Source organism: Nematolebias whitei, chromosome 17, assembly GCF_014905685.2.
Source record: "Nematolebias whitei isolate Nwh7 chromosome 17, NemWhi1, whole genome shotgun sequence".
Classification (NCBI taxonomy): Eukaryota; Metazoa; Chordata; class Actinopteri; order Cyprinodontiformes; family Rivulidae; genus Nematolebias; species Nematolebias whitei.
This window is the reverse complement of record NC_056514.1, coordinates 9,048,505-9,072,790: the sequence shown is the minus strand read 5'-3', so window position 1 is coordinate 9,072,790 and position 24,286 is coordinate 9,048,505. Positions and strand designations below refer to the sequence as shown.

At 42.2% G+C, this 24,286-nt stretch overlaps 1 protein-coding gene across 1 annotated transcript in view; it reads left to right on the top strand.

Moving 5' to 3' along the window:
* ubtd1b (ubiquitin domain containing 1b) overlaps positions 1-21,221 on the top strand; it is a 57,543-nt gene extending 36,322 nt beyond the window's left edge. Inside the window, exons 3-4 of the mRNA XM_037690745.1 lie at positions 17,871-18,028; positions 20,809-21,221. Coding sequence (XP_037546673.1) covers positions 17,871-18,028; positions 20,809-21,078 — 428 coding nt within the window. The 3' untranslated portion in view covers positions 21,079-21,221. The remainder of the gene's footprint in view (positions 1-17,870; positions 18,029-20,808) is intronic.
* Positions 21,222-24,286: the final 3,065 nt, after the last annotated feature.

Sequence of the window (24,286 nt, the reverse complement as noted above, 5' to 3'; positions counted from 1 at the left end):
CCTTGCGGACCTGTTTCAACGGGACCCTGAGCTCCTGACACTCCAACTCCTTACGTGTGGGTTGTACGCCTGCATGACCTAGACCCTCATGCACGCTCCGTACAACCTGCTCCACGTACTTCTCTGGGACCCTCCGACCTTCGGAGGTTCTGTCCCACTCCTCGATCCCGACAAAGACTATTTTTCTCTGCTGTACATAACGGTCAACTTCTTCGTTGCCTTGCCAGTATTTTCCCTCTCTAGTGTGGGCTTTCTGGTGCTCTACTTCTAACTTCAGATTTAGCCTGATCTCAGCTATTTTCTTCCACAAGTCATGGTGAGCTACCACTTTGCCCTTCGCACTCTCGAATCCATTTTCTTCCCAGATAGCTAAATCCTCATTTAGAGCTTGTGCACAATAGTGGCTGTCTGTCACTATTTTAGCTGTTCTTATTTTCTTGTGAGTTAATTCTAGCAGCCCTTCGAGTACTGCCGTAACTTCGCCTGTTTGTGCACTACCCTGTACTCTCCCCCTTCTACGGCAGCACTCGTTCCCCTGATATTTGAGGATAAATCCCCAATGTGCTACCTGATCTGACCCTTTTTTGGATCCATCTGTGTAGAGAGTCCAGTCGTGCTGCTTCGGTTCTTCGGGCACTTCTTTGGCTGCTTTTTTACTCACTGGTTGTGCAGGGCCTATCTCCAAATCCGGGTCTAATAGAATATCTTCCCATCTACCCCACCTTGTGTTGGTAGCTTTGGTACTTTCTATTGTCCCTTTTCTGAGATACTTGTGCACTTGGCTTTGTGTCACTACTCTAATAGGCTGCCCCTGGGCCAAATCTTTTAATGTCCCCCAGTATCTAGCAAGCACTGCTAGCTCTTTTTCTTCCTGAGGAAACTTTTTCTCTACTGAGGTCAAGGTGTAACTCCATAGAGTAACTAATCCACCGTTCTCGTTCTTCACGGCTATCATGGCATCATCACTGTCGCAGTTGACTTCAGCTATGAGTTTTGTCATTAGGCTTCTTGGTTCTAGCCTTACTGCTTCCTGAATCTTTTTCCTAAGTTCTTCTAAGTTCTGTTGGTTTTCTGCTGTCCAGACCCATAATCTCTTACTGTTCGATTGACTGTCATTTTCTTTTTTCTTTAGGCAGGCATACAGTGGTTTGGCATATCTCTGATAGTTAGGGACATGATCTCTCACGTAGTTACACAGTCCTAAGATCTTCTGTAAGTCGTTCTCTGACTCAGGAGGCTGAATTTGCTCGAGTTTCTCCCTATACCCTTCTGAGAGTCCTAGGTCTGCTGTCACTTGAAACCCTAAATAATTAACTTGGAACTGTCCAAGCTGGCATTTTTTCAAATTCAGTTTCAATCCTGCCTCTGTGACTCGCTGCACCACTTTAGCTAACCTCTCCAGGTGCTCTTCCTCCGTGTCATCTGCGATAAACACATCGTCGATGTAAATTGTGGCGCCTAAGTCTTTGAGCACGTCCATCACGACTGACTGAAATACATTAGGAGAGTTTTTATATCCCTGCGGTAGCCGCTGCCAAACATAACTTTTTCCCTGGTGGGTAAAAGCTGTCTTTCCCTGTGATTGTTTTGCCAGCCTAAGAGAGAAAAATCCATTTGCTAAATCGATGCAAGATTTGTACTTTTTCACTTGTAGGGTTTTTAGGGTGCCCTGCGGGTTGATTAGACTCGCTCTGTTGGCTACTGTTCGTCTGTTAAGGGCTTTGAAATTAATCACTGGTCGCCACCCTCCTCCTGCTGATTCGGGTTTCTTAACTGCTTGGATCGGGCTGTTAGTTATGGGGTTTGTTTCTTCCCTAATAATTCCTAACGCTCCTAATTCTTTCACAATTTTGTTCATTTCTTCAACTGCTCCGGGATTTAGAGGATATTGTCTTACGGGTGGGTGAACTCCTCCTTCGATTATATGGACAAACTTTGGGCCTAGGTCTCCACAATCATTTTTAAATCTGGCTATTGAGGCTTTCTCTAATATTTGTTTTAACTTCTCTTTCCCAGCCGGGGAGAAGTCACTCTCATCTATTTTTTGCTTTGTCACTTCAGGGATATTTACAGGTTTATACCAGTCTTCGGACTCACTTTGTTTGTGTGTGAACCCTATTTTTACTAGCCTAGATTTTAACTTCTCTAACCTTCTATTTAAGGCTCTTCGATTCTTTTTTGGTTTCTTTAGTTCTTTCAGATCTGTAATTGTCATAAGGTTATAAGGCCCTTTTATCCACACAATTCCTTGCCATAACCCATACGGCATTGTTTCAATTTTTCCGTTTGCTAACGGAACTGTCAGGTGTCCTACTGTTTTTAGGTTTTTGCGGGTCATAGACACCTCAGCTCCGGAATCTATTAGGTAAGGTTCTCCCTCTACTTTAGTATAGATTTCGTCCCCCTCCCAATAGGCATCTTCCAGAGTGACCCGCAACCTATCTGCCATTATTTAGCTGGCCCTCCACTCCCTTTCTCACGGGATTCATGGAGGGCTCTTTTTTCTTCTGGGGTCAGTTTTGCATATTCTTCCGGGGGTAGGTATTTACCTCCTTTCTGTGGTGTGGAGTTTGAAGCTGGAGCTGAAAATCGTCTTGGTTGTTGGTCCCTATATTGAGGTTCTGACTGCCTCGGTGGTCTCTCCCTGTACTGTGTCCCTTGCTGTCTCGGGAACTGTTCTCTGTATTGTGGCTGTTGGGGGGCCTTTTGTGTGGGCTTTGGTGGTTTTTGGCTTGGCCTGCTCTCACTTTTCTTCTTTTCTTCCCAGAACAGCTGCTCTAGGTCATACGATTTTACTGCCTGGTCTATCTGGGCGTCATTGGTTTCATGAGGCATTCTGGCAAAGGTGAGCTCTCCCCTTCTTCCCTTGGATACGATCCTTAAGGCTTTTACATACCTTTTAGGGGGAATTACTTGTTTAAGTTGATACCAAACTGGGGTGAGGCGTTGGCCTTGATCCATGCGCATTCTTGCCCGCTGAATGTGAGAGTCTTCATCGTCCATGTCTTCTAGGACTAGTTTCTCATATTGGCTTTGAGCTGATTCCCCTTTACTCATTGGGTTTGTGGTGACATTACCTAGCCACAACTTTTTTGCTGCATCACACTCAGTGGAGCTAACTACCATGGGCCACACATCTTTGATGTATTCTTCGGTGGTCTCCTGGGGTTGTTTTTCTCTCACTAAGGTTTTCAGCTTTTTGTACTCACGATAACTGTCAGTTTCTGGGCCTGGGGCTTGGTTTTGTCTAGCCTGCCTGGGTTCATGGGTTGATTCAGGCATTTGATACGGTGGGTTTGTCTCGGCCGGGTATGTATCATCTTCCTCATCGGCCGATATTTCATCTCGCAATTTCTTCTCTGTTTCTTGGGCATACTTGTAGGCCGTCTTTTTCATTCTTCTCAGCATCACGTCATGTACAATCCCTAAGTACGCGGTCCTAAACTTACTGGTTAGGGGTTTGTGGGCTGCTAAGGTGGGGTATGAGGGCATCATCAAAATGTTGGCCCACTCTCCCAAAGTAGCTTTAACAGTCAGTTCCACCGTTTCTTCTGACCTGTCTGCCCATACTGGTGGAATGTCATAGTGATTTTGGCCAGCTTCAGGGATGTAAGTTCGACGCCCATCACTCGCCTGCACCGGGCCCCAACTCAAGTCCCTGGCTAACCTTTCTGATACTCTATGTACGTCCAGTATTTCTACTCCCTTCTTTTGTCCTTTTCTTTGTCCTATTCTTAATGGCTTAACTGGACCGTCGTATTGGCCTGCTATTGATCCTAGACTGGCACTACCTTCGTCATCGGTTTCTTCCTGACTCGGGTCTTCGTTTGGTTCTCCCTGAGAGCTCTCGTCGTCATCCTCCTCACTCTCTATGTTTAAGGGTTGTATTTTTGTCACTGTCTCTCTCTTCGGCCGTCCCTCTCGTGAGTCTGCTCCGCTTCTGCGTCGTCTTGTGGTTGTACTTATCAGGTCATTTTCTGAGGGTGAGGTCAGGAACTTTTTCGACCCCTGAGGACTGATCCCTAATGGGTCTTCACTTTTCTTGGCTCCCGGTGATGATCCCGGTGTCGATGATTTTCCTGTGTCTTCTTTCCCTAACTTTAGGGGTTCTCTAATTGGTCTTTCTTCTTGTTTTGTCACTGCAGCCACAACCCTGGATTTCCGATCTTCATCTAGATGAGTGGGGGTCACTATTATCATTTCCTTTAAGTGAGCTCCCGCTGGCATGTCTTTGGCCAGATACGTCATTGAATTGACCGCTATTCTCTCAGCCGTTTCCCACTGCAAATGATGGGACCGGAGCCCATCTATTCCTATCACTATGCGCCTGAAGCCGAACCCTATGGCTCGGAACACTCCTTTCTGCAGAGCTTCTAACATTTCCTTGAGATACCTGGTCTCATCGGTTGCTTCTTTATAGCTTCGAATTGGGATGTGTATTATTGCATAGTACGGAGCATCAGCTCCACTGGTCATTCTTGTTTTTGGCTCTTCGCTATGTGGTCCACCGGTGAGTTGTTTTATTTCAACTTGGTACTCCCTACCGGCTACTTTCTTTAAAGCTTTTCTGTAGGTTGAGTTATGGATTTTGTACTTATGATTTGTAAACACCAGTAACGCATCTGCCTCTATAGACCATGGTGTCCCTATCACTTGGTATACTCGGGTACCATTTTGAAACTTCACACATTGTGTCTCTTTCGGGAGTGGTTCTAGGACCTGTTTGAGCCCTGCTGTTAGCCTAATTTTTTGTTTCTTTTGTGAATTCTCTTTTTCCCCTTCCTCTTGACTGTAATCTGACTCAGGTTCTGGTTTTAAGTGTTTTTCTTTAGCCTTCTTTTTCCCATAAGTTTTTGGGGTTTCTCCTGAGGGGTTCTGTTTAGGATTCTCTTGTTTAATCGGCTGGTTTTTTAGTGGTTCTGTCTGTCTCTGCTCTCGCATTCCTCGTAACCCCCTTTCTGCCCACCCGGTTTCAGTGGTTTCGAGCCTCCCCATCCTGTCCACTATGCTTTGGGCGAGCAGGTCTAAGTTCTTGTCAACCTGTTTAAGATAGTCTTTACACCCTGGGCTCTCATTATTACTTTCTTCAGGTTCGTTTTCTTTTTTGATCATACTTGCTAATAATCTCAGTTGCTCTGCTCTTGTTTCCTCGTCTGTATCAGAATGGTATTTGGGAGTTTCTCTGTACGCACTCAGGTTTGGAGTGGAGCTCACGAACGTGGGGGGGTGATGAGAGGCTGGAGGGTAAACTCCCTGCCTTAGCCTCGTGCCTCCTGGGTTTTCTCCTTCCCTTTTAATATTCAGGGGGGGTATATTCTGTAAACCCTCGTCCTCTGGTTCGCTTTGGTCTTCTTCATTTTCCGACGCTTCGGGGGTTTGTGCAATGGAGCTGTGCTCACTTTCAGGATCCATCTCTGATTTTTTCTCTTTTCTATACTCCCTCATTCTTGCCAATTCTTCTTCACACTCTTTATATTTTGCTGTTGCCCTACATAGAGGGTTTGTAATGTACCCGTCTAACCCTGTCACTTTGGATATCATCTTTACTATAGGGTCATACTCGTTTGAGGGGCTAATTACTGACACTATTGTCGTTTGTTTTTGTGTCTCTATCTGTTGTACCCACCATTGTAACCATGTTTTTACTTCTTTTTTTGATTTTGCTTCGCCTGGGTCTTTTACCACCACTGTTTGGACTCCCTTCCGGGCTTTCGTACAGCAAAACCTTCCTTTTTCTCTTATAAATTTTTCCAGTCCGTCCTCCAGAACTTTTCCATCTAGCTGGGGATTACTTTCTCTTAGTATTTTCTTCACTGCTGGATTCCAGGTATGATACCCTTTTCCATATAGGATGACTTCCGCCTTGGTTATTCCTACTGGTTTTTCTCCTGTACTTTGTACCATTATCTTTTGGCCATCTGTCTTTCCTTCTACTGGCTTCTGTCCTTCTTGGCTCTCCTGAGCCGGCTCGGGTCTGTCTGGCTCTACACTCGTAGATGCTCCTCCTGAGGCCATCGTTATGTCTTTTCTTGTTGGGTCAAGTTTGTCAGTCCTCAAAGTCTCCAGACTTTATCCTAACGTTTTGGACTAGGACAGACTAGCTGCTTACCTACGATTCTGGATTATGGTCAGTAACCCTCGTAAGCCTTCTACCCCTCCTCACTAGCCTCTAGTGATCTATTGGGGGTACTAACTGGGGGGTCTCCCAGTCACTGACAGCTCCTTACTCTCTAGAGCTGCTCTACTGACGCCTATCAGTCCTCTGTAGCGCGTCTTCACTTCTGGGACTGTTCTGGTCCCATCTGGGGTGCCATGTCTGCTTTCCGATGGGCAAAGGTAACCACTGGAGGTAGCGATAACACCTTTGCCTGCAGCCTCTCCTCCAAGGGGTCCGGAGGATTACTTCAGCGCCGTGGTTTTACCTATAGCTATCTAAAGTAGCCTCATTAAGGCTGCGGCGAGGTGATTCATCCAGAATATTAACGACCTTAAATCCGTGAGTCACACCCTAATTTCACTCTGTTACCTTGACCCTCCAAGCAGCTGGGAATGATCTTCTGGTCCAGAGAAACTCGCGTTGTGGCCGCTCACCTCTCACATTAGCGTTGCAATTGTTAACTGTTCTGGTAATCTTTAGGGCCCTGGAAACGGGCTCAAGGATGTTGTTTATCAGCTAGGAAACCTTTACAAAAACCTCCTGTTATTGGTGTTGTTAAATGAACCAAGCATTTTCCATGTTTTGCTCGTTGAGGGTGAAATAATAGTCCAGATTTGTACGTTTTGCTTTGCTTTTAATCAATAGTTTGCGCAGGGGTACAGCAACAGGCACAATTTTATAATGATTAATTTTTCATGAGTACATAGGATACACTTTCTTCCCTAAACAAGGCGATGACTACTATCTGTGGAAATTCTAAACCTCGAGAGCCCTTGAAGGTTTACAGATACTGCCTTCACATAAACCTTTCACAACTCAAGCCAAAAAATGTTCTCTCTCAGCTCCCTCATGAACCAGAAACACCTTCGAGCAAACCTCACTAGTAACCAATTTAGTACTCCCAAATTTATTCTGTATGCTGTTCTTCCAATTTGACGAAACAATTTAACTAGAGCAGAGTAAGAATGAGGTCGTCCGCTTACCATGTTTTTTGAGGTGACCCTTAGTGAGTCACCGTGGGGTAAGGGCAAATTTCCGGTTCTCTAGGCGAGAGACACCGGCCGATCCTCAGAGGCAAGTACAACTATTCCAAATTAGAGAATCAGAGTTTTTGGACGGGCCCAGGTCAAGCATAGAAGTAGGGAACTCATCCAGATTGAGGGTTGATGAAAGAAAGCTTAAATCCAATCCCATTTCAGTGAAGAAAAGAATTAACTCCCATCATCGTCTCAAAACTGATAAAATCCAACTCCTTTTGGGCTCACTCTGATCCGATGAGCTTGTCCATCGCCTGTAATCTCCTCTGCTCAGCCCTTCCAGTTCAGCTCCAGCTTTGCATTGACCCAGTATTGTTCTGGTCAATCTGTATTTAAAGACTCATTCATCCCTCCTCCTCTTAAGGAGGGGTTATGGAAAATTACATCATCTTTTTTCCAGTAACTTCTCTGCTGTTTTGCACCTCAACCGGTTCAGACCGGTTTTCTCGGTACTTTCCAGAACTTGTTTTGCTCAAAGATGAGTCATCATGAGATGAGTTGTGTTTGAACCCTCTGACTCTTGTTCTCTTCTACTGCTCGAGGCATGTCCAGACTTGTTCTTAGGTGGGCATGCTCAGACATGTCTCTCTGTTACATGAGGCCTCTTCAACTTTACCATTTCACAAGCAAAAGTGAATCACACAATCTTACATGAGATTATACAATGTTTTAAAGATTAACACTTCCATTAATTGATTATGTGTTGATTATTAGTAAAACCGTAAAACAGTTTAGTTACACGTTATCAAAACAGTAAAATTCTTTGGTTACATTATCATTTTCAGCTTGATTTAAAGCAGGAGTTCAGTCCTTCTGCTGCTGAGGAGAACTTTTGATCAGGCTTCATTTTTCTTAAAGCTGGTGGTCTGTTTGCATTATCATCACAGACACCTGGTTTATTGACACTTCCAAACAACATACAATGCACTTTCTTCAAAGCAACCAGCTTAACACATCCAAACAACATATTTATTTCTAGACATTTCAAATCCACCCTTTTCCCCTTAAACCATCTTGACTTTAGGCATTTTAAAATCAATATCACCTTCAAGTTTTGGGGCTTTTTAATTTACCGTCAAAATCTGGGCTCTCTAATTCTGGACCTTTGATGTTCAATGTTTGACAATATCTGCTTTTCAGAGGGTTGATGTCAACCTTTGGACCCTACTTTTTGCCCCTTTAATCCAAACAATGGCTTCCAGCCCTCAGCTCTTCAGCTGACACATCATTCATCTCAGCTGCATGCACTCCTGCCTGCATTAATGCCCTCCAGAAAGCAGAACGGGTAGGTTCCTGCATGTTTTTCCGGCCGTCCTTTCTCGGCCCACGACCCATGGGTTGGCTAAATGATTTTTTCACAGTTTTCAGCTCTGTGTTCCTCTCTGTGAACGCACAGCGAGCGCATTCCTCAGCACATCTCTGCTCGCACTCCCCTACGGTCACCCCATGACCCTGTAAATCAGCACAAACTTCAAACAACGGTCTCGAGTCTTGCAAAGCTCTGACACGATGCGCTGAATTCATTACCTGACCTCCACCTTTGTCCAACAGTCTCGAAACTCGAGCATCTGTGGGTTGTGATATTAAACTCGACGGATTCCATCCGTCAGCCAACCTTGCAACATAAGCTCCGACTTGCTCCGGCGAAACATCACGTTCTTTCTTCCTCCTTTTACGCCTGCATATCTGACCGACCGCGCCCTCAGCTACATTAATCAAGCGGTCTAGCTTGCACTCTGTCTGCGCATCAGATAACAACTGTTTTCGTTGTAAAAACTGTTTCTCTTTCTCCTGAACTTCCTCAACACATTTTTCTTTCTTTCTCTTAAATTTTCCTCGCAACCGGGACACCTGCTCCACCGCCCCTTCAACTACCCTGCTCATTCTCCCAAACTGAGCGAGCGACTGAGTGTGCCGTCCATTCAACAAGCAGGCGGTCCTCACATTCTTGTTTGCTCCATTGAGCCTGTGATTGCATTTTCTGACTTTATGCTGAAGTCCTGTCACTGGTGCCATCTTTTCTGACCTCTATTGCCTGCAAAAGTGGTCAAAACATCACTCAGACTATCTGCTTTCAGAAAAATTGTTCTAACAACTAAGATGGGCTTCTTCCCACCTCTTCAAAAAAACAACAAAAACAACTGGGATGGGACTTCTTCCCATCCCGGTACAACTTTTTCTCCGTTCTGCTCACGCCTCCTCAGGCGTCTGAATCAACTTTTTTCTCTGTTTTAAAACTCTCACACAAAGGCTCGGGCGTCCCCTCCACCTCTTAAACACAAAGCCAGGGTTGGATAACTCTTCCAACCCGGCACAACTTCAACGGACTCTTTGTCCAGAATGCAACTCGCATCAACATTTTTCTCTCAACACTTTTTTTTTTCCTTCGTTTGAATATGGTGCAGCCGTTCAGAATTATTTATTTAAATTCTTAACATCCCATCCTCGTCGCCAAAAATGTATTATGAAATTCTTTATCAAAAGGGCTCGTGAACGGTCGGCACAGATATTCAGACAAGATGGAAAAAATAAAACACCAGAGACTTTTACTGCTAGGATAAATAAGTGTCATTTATTAACCTGCCACAGAAAACAGCCAAGCAGAAAACATGTACACTCGTACACTCTTAACACACAAATTGATATGAAAGAACTTCTCACCGTGACACTGGCCGGGAAGCCGTTTTCGACCCAGGTAAAGAAGAATCACATCAAAATTGCGCATGGCACCAGCGCGCTGGTCCACACCAAGACTTCCGAAGATTAAGTTGCCTGTCACACTTCCTCTTATACCTTCTTCCCTGACCGGATCGCGTGAGAGCAGTGGAAAACAACTTTGATGGTTACCAGAACAACGGATGAGGAGCTGGTGATTTATTACAAATAAGGAGCAGTGTGACCTCAAGGCGGGCCAAGACCTTGAAGTTAGAAATACTCCTTAAACTTCCTAAAGAGGAAATACGCACTCCTCCATCCCTCTGCAAACCATCAAAGAATGTCCCAAATATTAACAAAGGCAACATAAATCATTCCCCCCTTTGTCTTTGTGACATGTTAAACAAAGTACAATCCCTAATATGTGAATAACACGTTGTATAAGTGTGTTTTTAAACTACATGTAAATGAGTATAAATTGACATAAAAGCATCAAAATAATAATTCCTATATCATTCCACCCTTGCCTTTTATGGCAATTTAGACATTTAATTCTGAAAAGTAACACACACAAAATGTATATGTTTGAATAGGCATAAAGGCAACTTAACACCTTATAAAACATATTTTCATATCATTCCACCCTTTTGCCTTTATGACATGTAAAACATAATTCCACAATACAACTGTTTAGTTTTGAAAATGCCATCCCTTTAAGTTGAACTCTAAACGATCTCTGACCTCTGAATGGTCGAGTTCTCCTGAAATTGAAATTGTTCTGGGACTTTATCCTAAATAAACTAACTCACACAGTTAAGAAAATCCAGATTGTTCTGGGACTTTATCCTAAATAAACTCACTCACACAGTTAAGAAAATCCGGACGAGTTTCAAACCCCTGGAACGTTTGATTCATTACAGGAATAAATGTACATCTGCTGTCAAAGCAACAAAACATAACTACTTCTTATCTCAGACCTCCAAAAATCTAAATGACCCTAACAGATTCTGGAAAACCATCAAATCTCTCTCAGGCAGCCCCCAATCATCTGACCTCCCATCACAACTTCTCGTTAACTCTGTTCCTGTGTCAAATAAGCACAAGATCCTGAACTGTTTCAACAAACATTTTGTTGCTTCTAGTTCTTTATTTGACACAGTTACTAATGGAAAATCAGCCACTTCACTTAAAAACCAAACTTCTACAAATCAAATCCCTCCTACAAGTCAATCCTGTTATTCACAGCTTCCCGTTTTTTCCGTTCTCAGTCAGTGAGGTTAATAAACTGTTAAAAGATCTTGATCCTAAAAAATCTGCAGGTCCAGATGAACTTCCACCTTATTTCTTAAGGCTGGCTGCTCATATCATCACAGTCCCTGTGACCCACATCTTCAATCTCTCCATAAGACAAAAGTCCATCCCAGACACTTGGAAAACAGCCTTTGTTCTTCCTTTGCTGAAGGGAGGTGACCCCACCTCACTGAACAACTATCGACCAATCTCTAAACTCTGTATTTTAGCCAAGGTTCTAGAAAAACTGATAAACTCTCAAATCACAAGTATCTGGACACATCAACCCTATCAGTTCAACTTTTATTTATACAGGTTAGTCTCATGGAGCTTCGAGGACTCATTTACAAGAGAGTAACACAAGTTTTCTGGATAGTTAAATTGGTAAAATAGTAGAAAGGAAAACAACTGGATAAAGAGATGAGTGTTATTCCAAGTGGATTGTGAAGGAAAGATGAATAAAAGTTATGAAGTGCAGTGTTTCCCCTAGTTAGCTTGCCATGGCGGGGTGCTCATCTCATCTATGATTTTTGCAGATGGGACGGGGGGGGAGACGGTGACATGTCTTTGCACAGCTTGTACTAAGTTTTTGAGCTGGGGTGGGGGGCATTCAACATGAGGGAATAGGCAATGTGAGTGCTGCCTTTGGCTTTTTAGCTAGAGAGCCTGCATTTTGCACCGCTAGGTTAGTGATATGTCAGTGCCGGGTGGGGGTGGTAGGGGCAAGTTCAGCTTGGTAGGCGGGGTGCTCAGTTCTTTTGACGGGGTGGGGCACCCCGCCTGTATAATGGTAGGGGAAACACTGAAGTGTAGAAATTGTGGCACCAAGGTAGGAAGGAACCTGAAAATTGTTTTGTTTTAATAATTACATGCAGGTTGACAAAACTAAAGGAAAAAATATATATATTCACCATTCCTTGGCCCAGTGTAATTTAGTGTTGTGATGGCTGCATGATGCCATGTCATCTTTTGTTATGAGCAGGTCTATCACTAAATCATAAAACAGTAAAAAGCCCCCCCCCAATTCACTGTTGGTGGATATTAAATCAAAATGACACCTGTTCATTGGGTAAAGTTAATCTTATTTTTAAACATGCAGTTCAGCGTCACCATTGTTTAGCACGTCATGTGTTACAAATAAAACTAAATGAAAAGTTAAAATAAAAGTCAAGTGCACTAATAAAGTCATTGTTTGTGATAAATTGTGTCACATTAATTTAATTATCTTAATCATAAGAGTGAGTTTAAAAACATGATGATGCATCTGGACCAGTTGAACGAGGAATCTGTCTAAAATAATTATTGAATCAAGTGTTTACATCTGTAGGTAAATGTAGATGTTTAACAATCTGATAAAATACACCAGAATACAGGAAATGGTATCTACTTTATTCATAGTTTTCTGGGGGAGGACCCCAGACACCCCTGCCAGTGTGTCCTTCCCATGGCCAAGCAGCGAAGGACGAGTCCTTGAAAGGCGTCCACCAGCCTCCCTCTCATTTACACACATGTACTCTGTCTTACTACGGCCAAAAAAATTAATAAATGAGTTTTTGCTATTGGCAAAATGCTCTGCTATATTTGACTTGCTGCTGTTGTTTCTTGTTTATTTTTTGGTAGACACAATCTTTCCTATATATATCCTCATTAAATTAGGATATGTTAGTAAATGTCTTCTTTACCTGAAGCATGTTGCCTTTTCCCCTAATTTTCTTCTTGGAGTGTACCAGAATCATCATCTTCTTCTTTTTTCGGCTTTTCCCTCTTCAGGGGACGCCACAGCTATTCATCCTCCTCCACCTCACTCTGTCCTCTGCATCCTCTGTCCTCACTCCAACTACCTTCATGTCCTCGCTAACTGCATCCATATATCTCCTCTTTGGCCTTCCTCTTTGTCTTTTTCCTGGCAGCTGCATTTCTAACATCCTTCTGCCAATATACCCACTGTCCCTCCTCTTGACATGTCCAAACCATCTCAGTCTGACTTCCCTAACTTTATCTCCCAGTTGTTCAACCTGTGCTGTACCTGTGATTATCTCGTTCCTAATCTTATCCAGCCTTGTCACTCCTAAGGAGAACCTTAGCATCTTCATTTCTGCCACTTCCACTTCTTTCTTCTGTCTTTTTGTCAATGCCACTGTCTCCAGACCATACAATATACAGTGGGGAGAACAAGTATTTGATACACTTGATTTTTCAGGTTTTCCCACTTGCAAAGCTTGTAGATTACTGTAATTTTTATCATAGGTACTCTTCAACTGTGAGTGATGGAATCTAAAACAAAAATCCAGAAAAATACAATGTATGATTTTTAAATAATTAATTTCCATTTTATTGTGTGAAATAAGTATTTGATCATCTATCAACCAGTAAGAATTTTGGCTCTCACAGACATGTTAGTTCTTCTTTAAGAAGCCCTCCTGTTCTCCACTCATTACTTGTATTAACTGCACCTGTTTGGACTCGTGACCTGTATAAAAGACGCCTGTCCACACACTCAATCAATCAGACTCCAGCATCTCCACAATGCCCAAGACCAGAGAGCTGTGTAAGGATATCAGGGATAAAATTGTAGACCTGCACAAGGCTGGGATGGGCTACAGGACAATAGGCAAGCAGCTTGGTGAGAAGGCAACAACAGTTGGTGCAATTATTAGAAAATGGAAGAAATACAAAATAACGGAAAATCTCCCTCGGTCTGGGGCACCATGCAAGATCTCACCTCGTGGAGCATCATTGATCTTGAGGAAGGTGAGGAATGAGCCCAGAACTACACGGCAGGACCTGGTCAATGACCTGAATAGAGCTGGGACCACAGTCTCAAAGAAAACAATCAGTAACACTCTACGCCGTCAAGGATTAAAATCCTGCAGTGCACGCAAGGTGCCCTTCCTCAAGCCAACGCATGTCAAAGCCCGTCTGAAGTTTGCAAATGACCATCTGAATGATCCAGAGGAGGAATGGGAGAAGGTCATGTGGTCTGATGAGACAAAAATAGAACTTTTTGGTTTAAACTCCACTGGTCATGTTTGGAGGAAGAAGAATGATGAGTACAACCCCAAGAACACCATCCCAACCGTGAAGCATGGCGGTGGAAACATCATTCTTTGGGGATGCTTTTCTGCAAAGGGGACAGGACGACTGCACCATATTGTGGGAAGGATGGATGGGGCCATGTATCGTGAGATTTTGGCCAACAACCTCCTTCCCTCAGTAAGAGCACTGAAGATGGGTCGTGGCTGGGTCTTCCAGCATGATAACGACCCAAAACACACAGCCAGGGCAACTAAAGAGTGGCTCCGTAGGAAACATCTTAAGGTCCTGGAGTGGCCTAGCCAGTCTCCAGACCTGAATCCCATAGAAAATCTTTGGAGGGAGCTTAAAGTCCGTGTGGCCCAGCGACAGCCCGAAACCTGAAGGCTCTGGAAGAGATCTGTATGGAGGAGTGGGCCAAAATCCCTGCTGCAGTGTGTGCAAACCTGGTCAAGAACTACAGGAAATGTCTGATCTCTGTAATTGCAAACAAAGGTTTCTGTACCAAATATTAAGTTTAATTTTTCTGGTGTATCAAATACTTATTTCACACAATAAAATGGAAATTAATTATTTAAAAATCATACATTGTATTTTTCTGGATTTTTGTTTTGGATTCCATCACTCACAGTTGAAGAGTACCTATGATAAAAATTACAGTCATCTACAAGCTTTGCAAGTGGGAAAACCTGAAAAATCAACAGTGTATCAAATACTTGTTCTCCCCACTGTAGCTGGTCTCACCACTGTCTTGTAAACTTTTCCTTTGACCTTTGCTGACACCCCTTTGTCACAAATCGCTCCTGAAACTTTTCTTCATCCACTCCATCCTGCCTGGACTCTTTTTCACTTCTTTACCACATTCCCCATTTTCCTGGACAGTGGACCCCAAGTACTTGAAGTCCTACACCTTTGTGACCTCTGCTACTTGTAGCCTCACTGTTCCACCAGCCTCCCTCTCATTTACACACATGTACTCTGTCTTACTATGGCTGACTTTCATTCCTCTTCTTTCAAGTGCATACCTCCACATCTCCAAGGTCTCTTCCACCTGTTCTCTGTTCTCATCACAGATCACAATGTCATCTGCAAACATAATCGTCCATGGGGATTCTTGCCTGACCTCATCTGTTATTCGGTCCATCATCAGAGCAAACAAGAAGGGGCTCAGAGCCGATCCTTGATACAATCCCACCTCCACCTTTAAGCTATCTGTCACTCATCTCACCACTGTCCTGCTGTCCTTATACATGTCCTGTACCAGTCTAACATAATTTTCTGCCACTCTAGATTTCCTCATGCAATACCACACCTCCTCTCTTGGCACTCTGTCATATGCTTTTTCTAAATCCACAAAGACACAATAGAGTTCTTTCTGAGCCTCTCTGTACTTCTCCATCAGCATCCTCAAAGCAAAGATGGCATCTGTGGTGCTCTTTCTTGGCATGAAACCATACTGCCGCTCACAAATCGTCACCTCTCGTCTAAGTCTTGCTTCCACAACTCTCTCCCAGATCTTCATCATGTGGCTCATCAACTTAATTCCCCTGTAGTTGCTACAACTCTGTACATCCCCCTTGTTCTTAAAAATGGGCACCAGCACACTTCTTCTCCATTCCTGAGGCATTTTCTCACCCTCAAATATGCCATTGAATATTTGAGTCAAAAACCTCACTGCCATCTCTCCAAGACATTTCCAAACCTCCACTGGTATGTCATCAGGTCCTACTGCCTTCCCCTTCTTCATTCTTTTCAGAGCTTTCTAGACTTCACCCTCACTAATCTTTCCCACTTCCTGGTCCACAGTTTCTATGACCTCTACTCTTCTTTCTCTTTCATTCTCCATTCATTAGCTCCTCAAAGTACTCCTTCCATCTTCCCGTAACACTCTCCTCACTTGTTAGAACATTACCATTCCTATCTTTAATAAGCCTAGCCTGCTGCACATCCTTTCCAGCCTGATCCCTCTGTCTTGCCAATCGGTACAAGTCCTTCTCACCCTCTTTAGTGTCCAGTCTCCCATACAACTCATCGTATGCCCTCTGCTTTGCCTTAGCTACTTCCCTCTTTGTTCTACGTTCCATCTCCTTATATTCCTGTCTCCTCTTTTCAGTCCTCTCACTGTCATATTTCTTCTTGGCTAATCTCTTTCTTTGAATGGCGTCCTGCACTTCACGATTCCACCACCAGGTTTCCTTATCATCCATTCTCTGTCCAGATGACACACCAAGTACCTTCCTACCTGTCTCTCTAATTATTGTTGCTGTAGTAGCCCAGTCATTTGGAAGCTCTTTCTTACTACCCAGAGCCTTTAACAGCTCCCCTCTGAATATCTCACAACATTCTTCCTTCTTCATCTTCCACCATTTGGTCTTCTTCTCTAATTTTACTCTTTCTCTTCTTCACAACAACAGTCATTCTACACACAACCATCCGGTGCTGTCTGGCCACGCTCTCCCCTGCCACAACCTTAGTCTCTAATCTCCCTCAGGTTTCCTCTTCTACACAGAATGTAGTCTACCTGCGTACTCCTTCCTCCACTCTTATAGGTCACTCTATGTTTCTCCCTCTTTTGGAAATAGTTTTTGACCATAGCCATTTCCATTCTCTTGGCAAAATCCACCACCATCTGTCCTTCCTGGTTTCTTTCCTTGACACCAAACCTACCCATCACTTCCTCATCCCTTCTGTTTCCTTCACCAACATGTCCATTTCAGGTCTGCTCCCATCACCACTCCCTGGGAATACTCTCTATCACTTCATCCAGATCTTTCCAAAATGTATCTTTCTCTTCCTCATCACATCCAACCTGTGGAGCATAACCACTGATGATGTTGCACATCAGACCTTCTACTTCTACCTTCAGGCACATCACCCTATCTGACACTCTCTTCACCTCCACTACATTCTTTGCCAACTCCTCCTTTAGGACCACCCCTACCCCATTTCTCTTTCTATCCATACCATGGTAAAACAATTTGAACCCTGCTCCAATGCTGCAAGCCTTGGTGCCCTTCCACTTGGTCTTTTGGACACATAAAACATCTACCTTTCTTCTCTGCATCATGTCAGCCAGCTCTCTGCCTTTGCCAGTCATTGTCCCCACATTTAGAGTTGCAACCCTCAGTCCTACATTCTTCACTGTCCTCTTCTCCCTTTGTCTCCTGACACGTTTCCCTCCTCGTGTTCTTCGACTAACAGTAGTACAATTTCTCCCGGCACCCTGTTTGTCAACAGCACCGGTGGCAGTCGTTGTTAACCGGAGCCTCGACCGATCCGGTATGGTTTCGCTTTGATGAACTCGCATTATTGTTTTGGCAAAAGTGTTTTACATCGGATGCCATTCCTGACACAACCCTCACCATTTACCCGGGCTTGGGACCGGCACAAGAGATACACTGGCTTGTGCTCTCTAGTGGCTGGTTTAAAAAAAGGCTTTAAAAGGTTAAAAGGCTGGAGTGTACCAGAATGAATAATTTATATCTTAATTAATTGACATAGAATCCCCACCCACACTACAGGCGCTACGTTTGTCACCTTTTTCATCCCTTGTGAGTTTGCAGGTATGACATAAACATCTCAAAAACTACAAATATTCACTTTTTAAGTCACTCAGCATCAAGGACATCGACAACTCTGTTTTTCTCTTAGATTTGAATAATGTCCTGTCTTGTTTTTTTCTTTACGTTCTTCCACAGGTACTCTAACAGAAAGTTATGATGAACTCGGGAACCGCTATCAGCTGCCCGTCTACTGTCTGGCACCCCCCGTCAACCTCATCTCAGAATGTTGCGATGAAGACACCAACGACAACCCTGAACCCTCTGCAACGTTAAAAAAAGAATTCCAGCTCAAGGTACTAAGATGAGCATAGTTCTGAGATGTATGTAAATTCCCTACATTGGTAATAAATTGGCTCAGATGAATTTCTGTCTATCCCCAGGTTGTTATTCATTTTTATCCCCAATATTTGCAGTAATTAAGTTTTTGCAAAACAACTTCTGTAGATATTACGGTATACTGTTAAGGCAGCTAATTACTTTGCAAGAAGTAAGAAAATTATTCTTTCTCCCATGTCTGCAAGAAAAGAAAATTTAAGTTTGTGTTTTGCTTTTAATAACCACAATGAATCTAAAATTTGGTGAATACGGAAGTTAACATAGCCAAGTTAAATACATAAAAACACTTTTAGAACTTGGATGATCCTGACTTCTCAATGACATGTGGCGGGCGTCGCATAATCTGATGATTAATTCATTTTTCCTTTGGAGTCAATCGATGTGCCGGCATGTGATAGTCACATGGACGATTTCAGTCGCTCTACTGGGAAAGACACAGTCTCTCAGAGTCTAAATTTTAATTTGTCAAAAGTACAGACTTTAAACAACACAACAGTTTTTTAATTGTTTATACACCAAATAAAATGAGAGTTATGATAAATAATCCACGCCATATCTTAAAAATAAAAATCATTGTCATATCTGAAGCGAGTTGGAGCGAGAGGCTGTGGCAAAGACAGCAAGTCTGGGACAAAACACCTCCATCACACTCGGCTTTCACCCCCCCCCCCCCCCGCCAAACATAAACAAGCACCCCCTCCTTTCTGATGGAGGCTTGAGGTTATTTGTCAAGTGCCAAAAAATTACAGGAATAAGAAAAAGACGCAGAAGTTAAATTCATTCAACCTTTATTTAAACAGATAAATCACATTGAACCTCGAAGACTCATGTACAAGTGAGACCTGTTTGGACAAACAAAAACAGTGGTTAGAAAAGGAAAGAAAACATGAGGAGAGACGGTATTAAAAAAAAGATCTCTCACGCCGTGTCCTAGACAGATTTGAGGCATCAAAAAACCTTCTACAGCAAAGCAACATAAACAGATGTTATACAGTTACATATAGGCCGGTGAAAACATAGGTTTTTTTAAGGGAAAGTCGTAGCATAGTCCAGAGCCCCCCTCTCAGCCATTGTCCAGATAAGAGGTGACATTCATCTTCAGCTCAGTTGAGGTTCTGTTACATGCCCACGGCCTTGGTGAAGGGAGGGGTGATGAAACAGTCAAAGCATCTTTGTTGTTTTCAAAACATTCCAGGAGGAGTTCAGATAAGTCCGGCATCAAGGCCACTATTTGGGTCAGGCAGAACTCGTGAATTGCTGTTTCTGCCTTTTTAAAAGTCTCGCTGGCATGTATTCCTCTCATGGAAACTCCAAAACAGCCGAATTGATCTTTTATGCCAAAAGTCGAGCTCACAGCTTCTCCAAGATTATTCCCACCATTCATGAGTGCTGCCAGTGAGTTCACAGTCCTGATAACAGCCTGCTCCAGCTCCCTGCAGCAGCTCTCCAAATTCAGTCTGAGCACTGTCGAGCTTCGACACATTCACACGAATTTGTAGACAATCCAAGATTTAACCAATCCAAACAGTAGAATCTAGTTGTCATCATGATGGAGTTCAACCCAAAAAAGTCACTGAGAGTGGGAGTGAGTCGTGAGGTTTGAGAGATTTGTGATATTTAGCATGTTTGGTTTTATAGTTGAGGTGTAGTTTAGTGTTTAGTTTATAGACAGTTTTAGTGCTAGTCTCAACAATGAGATGATTTTTGAATGTGAAGCAGGGCTGTGGACCCAGAGGAGGACGGAACCACAGAGTCAGAACCTCAGACAGAGGAGAGGATCATGAAGGAGAAATACAGTCTGAGTCAGACAGTGAGGACCTTGTTGGTGAAGAGGGTGATCTTGACTTGTTTTAGAAGAGGAAGAGTGGTCCGAGCCCCACTAGGACTGACTCTGAGCGGAGGAGGGGGTCCAGAACCCTCTGACTGGGCCCACAGAACCAAGCATCAGTTCTGAGCTCTGGAGAACAGAGGAGGATGAGGATGTTGGCCCAGAGGGAGTACTAGTGGAGGAAAATGCACTTTTTATTTATTTATTTACCGTAAAATAAATATTTTGTCAATAAAAAAACTGTAGTTGTTAAACAAAAATCCCTTAAAGCATTAAAATAAAAAAATAATTGCAATTAGATATTTTTATTTCATACTGAGTCTTAAAGACTGACTAGTTTTTTTTGTGTTTATACAACTAGTATTTTAAGCAGTTAAATGAGGTGGTTAATTTTCCCCTGAGGAACATAAATAGTCATAAAGTTGAAGGTTAAAATTGTTCAGATGTTCACAATATGATGCTTTAGATGTGGATCAGATTTCATAATCTTGTTTGTAGTTTCAGAAAACAAAGTGAAGTTTTTGAGCTGGAACTGCTGCAAGATAAAGAGTAAAGATCAATTCATTGTGTTGTGACTTGGTGATATCTAAATACAACTGAACTGAATTGAATTGAAATATTTATTTATTAGATTCTTGAAAATGTATGTTAACTCACTCTACGAACTGATTGACAGCTGCTGCTGATTATGACTTCATAACTCTTCATACTTGTGATGCTGGTGAGACATTTTCATCAGTGATCAGTTTAAACAGTCTGTGTTCACCAACACCAATTTATTCAGTGAGGGTGAGAGGCGGGGCTGGCCGGCAGTGTAAGAAGTTTTATATTGTATCATATATATAAATTGTCAATCTATCGCCCAGCCCTACCTTGTACCATTTGTTTGACGCTTGCACTGCTCTGTAGGTCCGGCTGTCCACAGGAAAGGACATGCGTCTCAGCGCCAGCATGGCTGACACTATTGGTCAGCTGAAGAAGCAGCTGCAGGCCCAGGAGGATATTAATGTGGTCCACCAGCGCTGGTTCTTTTCTGGTAAGCTGCTAACAGACAAAACACGGCTGCAGGACACAAAGATCCAGAAGGACTTTGTGATTCAGGTCATCGTCAATACACAGGCCTTTGAGGACTCCAAACTCTCACCTCCTTGCACTGCCTCCTCACCCACATGTGAATAAGTCCAGACTCGGAGGAGCATCAGAGGCAGCCACTGGACGCTCCCCACACCCAAATGCTGGATAATCCTGTTATTTTTGACAACATCTGCGTTTACTGGAAGACAAAGGTTGTTTGGAGGTACAGACTCAGCAAAAAATACTTAAAGGGAATACTAAACAGTGCTGGTTTGTTTCTCTGACCATCTTCAGTGTGGTTTCATGTCCATGAACTGGTGTCTGAGCTACTATCAGTGTCGGAGCTCGATTGTCTTTGAACAGTTTTTAGTTAAAGTGGAGCTTAATATGTTGGTGTTTAGTCTTTCTGGTCATCTTGCACATGAAGACTCTGCCTCTGGGTGTTTCCTCTGACCAACAGAGACGGTGGTTTAAAGCGGTTTGTCTCTGACACCCACTGTCTCAGCTCTATCTTTTTTGTTTTTCTTCTATTGAAACTAGGAAAAATAGAGATTTATGCAAAACTTTTTTTTTACTGTTCTCTTTTCTTTTTGAGGAAATCATGTTAACTGAGATGTTTTTCTGCATTTAAAGGTCATTATTATATTTTGTGGTAATCTGTGTGCCTTCTACCAAACAAGAAATGGTTAAAGTCATTAAAGATGAGTTTCACTTCTAGCCTAAACCTTGAGTATAATTTTAGATCCATATAAATTAAAACTATCACTGCTGCCTTATTTATTCTTTCTTAAATCTTGTGGATATTAAGGTTGTGTCTATGCAAATGCAAAGAAAAACTATTTGTGTTTGAATTTAGATCTAGGAAAAAATAAGACTGATTGTATAAACAAATGTTGAGTAGTTGTCTACTGACTGCGTTACAAACACTAGGATGAAGCCACACATTCCTTTATTATATCTGTCGTGTCACTAAATGTAGTTTATCTTTTTATCCACCACTTGATGATGGTCATGTCTGTGCTTATTTGCAATGTTCCCAGTTTGTCAGTCAAGTCATTTTAAAGTAATTGTGCCACATTTGCTTTTTATCTTCACCAGCATGCAGATGTTCTGAGATGGGGAGTCCAAACTAACGTCCCACAAGCAGCTGTAAATCCATATTTTGATCTAAGACACAAATCTGCAGTCTTTACAATCAAAAAAGCCTAGCCTGCTCCTTTTTTGCGCTTTGTGTCCAGAAACACAAAATGTGCTTGAAGTTTAAAATAAAGATAAAAGAATTACAAGAATTCAACAATAAAAAATATATATAATTTGTGAAATTTAAAAAGTAAAGGTCTGTAATAAACTTGCATCAATTATTGGCTTCTTTACATGTAAGAACAAAGAAAAGGACCAAATGTTTATACAAAGTTTAATAATTTAGTGTAGTCCCCTCTGATTCGAGCCAAACACTGAACTATGCAGGTCTGTGGCCGTCTTTTATTTTTGTGGAAATTTTCAATAAAAATTGCCTTTTGAGTTAATAAGAAAATATGCAAGTTTGTTGGACATTTAATTGTGAATGTGATAAATGTCCTCTTATAATATGATTTAATTCAGTTTTAATTAAATATGTAACTTCTGATTCTTTGGTTTATCCAAATGACTTGCCAGCTGTTTCTATTGTTTTTCTATTGTGATTATACATTGATATATTATTCATTTCCATGTTATTTTGGTGAGAACTGCTGCCGAGGGACCAAAGAACCACATGTTGCAGACCCTGGATCTAAGAGGAAGGAGCAGTGTCAGCTCCCCAGTAGAGGTTTAGGTTGTATCATGGGTGTGAGGGAGGCAGAAAGAAGGGTGATCTTTTCTCCTCACTTTACTACACTTAAATTTGCTCATTAAAATTGGGGTGCCATGTCAGTTTACTGAACAATAACAGGTTAATTTATTTGCACTTTGAAAAGCAGAACTCAGTCACTGATGTAGAATTCATTAATTACAGGGAACTATATATCACAATAAGCTAATATCTTCCCAAATGAGACCAACGTTGTCTTAATTTCATTACACAGATAATCAAAAAAGCAATATGAATAACCATTAAAAAAATAACAAATGATAAAGAATAAGAATTTGGAAAATGACTAGTTTGAAGAGGTAGTTGTTAGAGTTGGAAGAAATCTACAATGTCCATCCTCACACTGTCATTTTGTTAATAGATTAATCTGCTCAACACAGACTGCAGGTGAGCTGTCAATGTACACCAAATATGGATGTAGTTTTCCTCAGTCTAAAGATTGCATAGAACCATGTTGAAGATAATGTAATTTGGTTTAAATTACTTTTACATTGAATAACTGTCACTGATCTACAGCAGAAATTACAACAAGACTTTAAAATTCTAAATTAATACACGTTAACAAACAGAATACATATGTCCAATTAATAAATTACTACAAACCGGATTCCAAAAAAGTTGGGACACTAAACAAATTGTGAATAAGAACTGAATGCAATGATGTGGAGATGGCAAATGTCAATATTTTATTCGTAATATAACATAGATGACAGATCAAAAGTTTAATCTGAGTAAATGTAACATTTTAAAGGAAAAATATGTTGATTCAAAATTTCAGTGTCAACAAATCCCAAAAAAGTTGGGACAAGTAGCAATAAGTGGCTGGCAAAAAGAAATTGAGTGTATAACGAACAGCTGGAAGACCAATCAACACTAATTAGGTCAATTGACAACATGATTGGGTATAAAAAGAGCTTCTCAGAGTGTCAGTGTCTCTCAGAAGCCAAGATGGTAAGAGGATCACCAATTCCACCATTGTTGCGCAGAAAGATAATGCAACAATACCAGAGTGGTGTTACCCAGCGTAAAATAGCAAAGACTTTTAAGTTATCATCATCAACCGTGCATAACATCATCAAAAGATTCAGAGAATCTGGAACAATCGCTGTGCGTAAGGGTCAAGGCCGTAAAACTCTACTGGATGCTCGTGATCTCCGGGCCCTTAAACGTCACTGCACCTCAAACAGGAATGCCACTGTCAAGGAAATAACAGAATGGGCTCAGGAATACTTCCAGAAAACATTGTCAGTGAACACAATCCACTGTGCCATCCGCTGTTGCCCGCTGAAACTCTACAGTGCAAAGAGGAAGCCATTTCTAAGCAAGCTCCACAAGCTCAGACATTTGCACTGGGTCAGGGGTCATTTAAAATGGAGTGTGGCAAAATGGAAGACTGTTCTGTGGTCAGATGAGTCAAGATTTGAAGTTCTTTATGGAACACTGGGACGCCATGTCATCCGGACC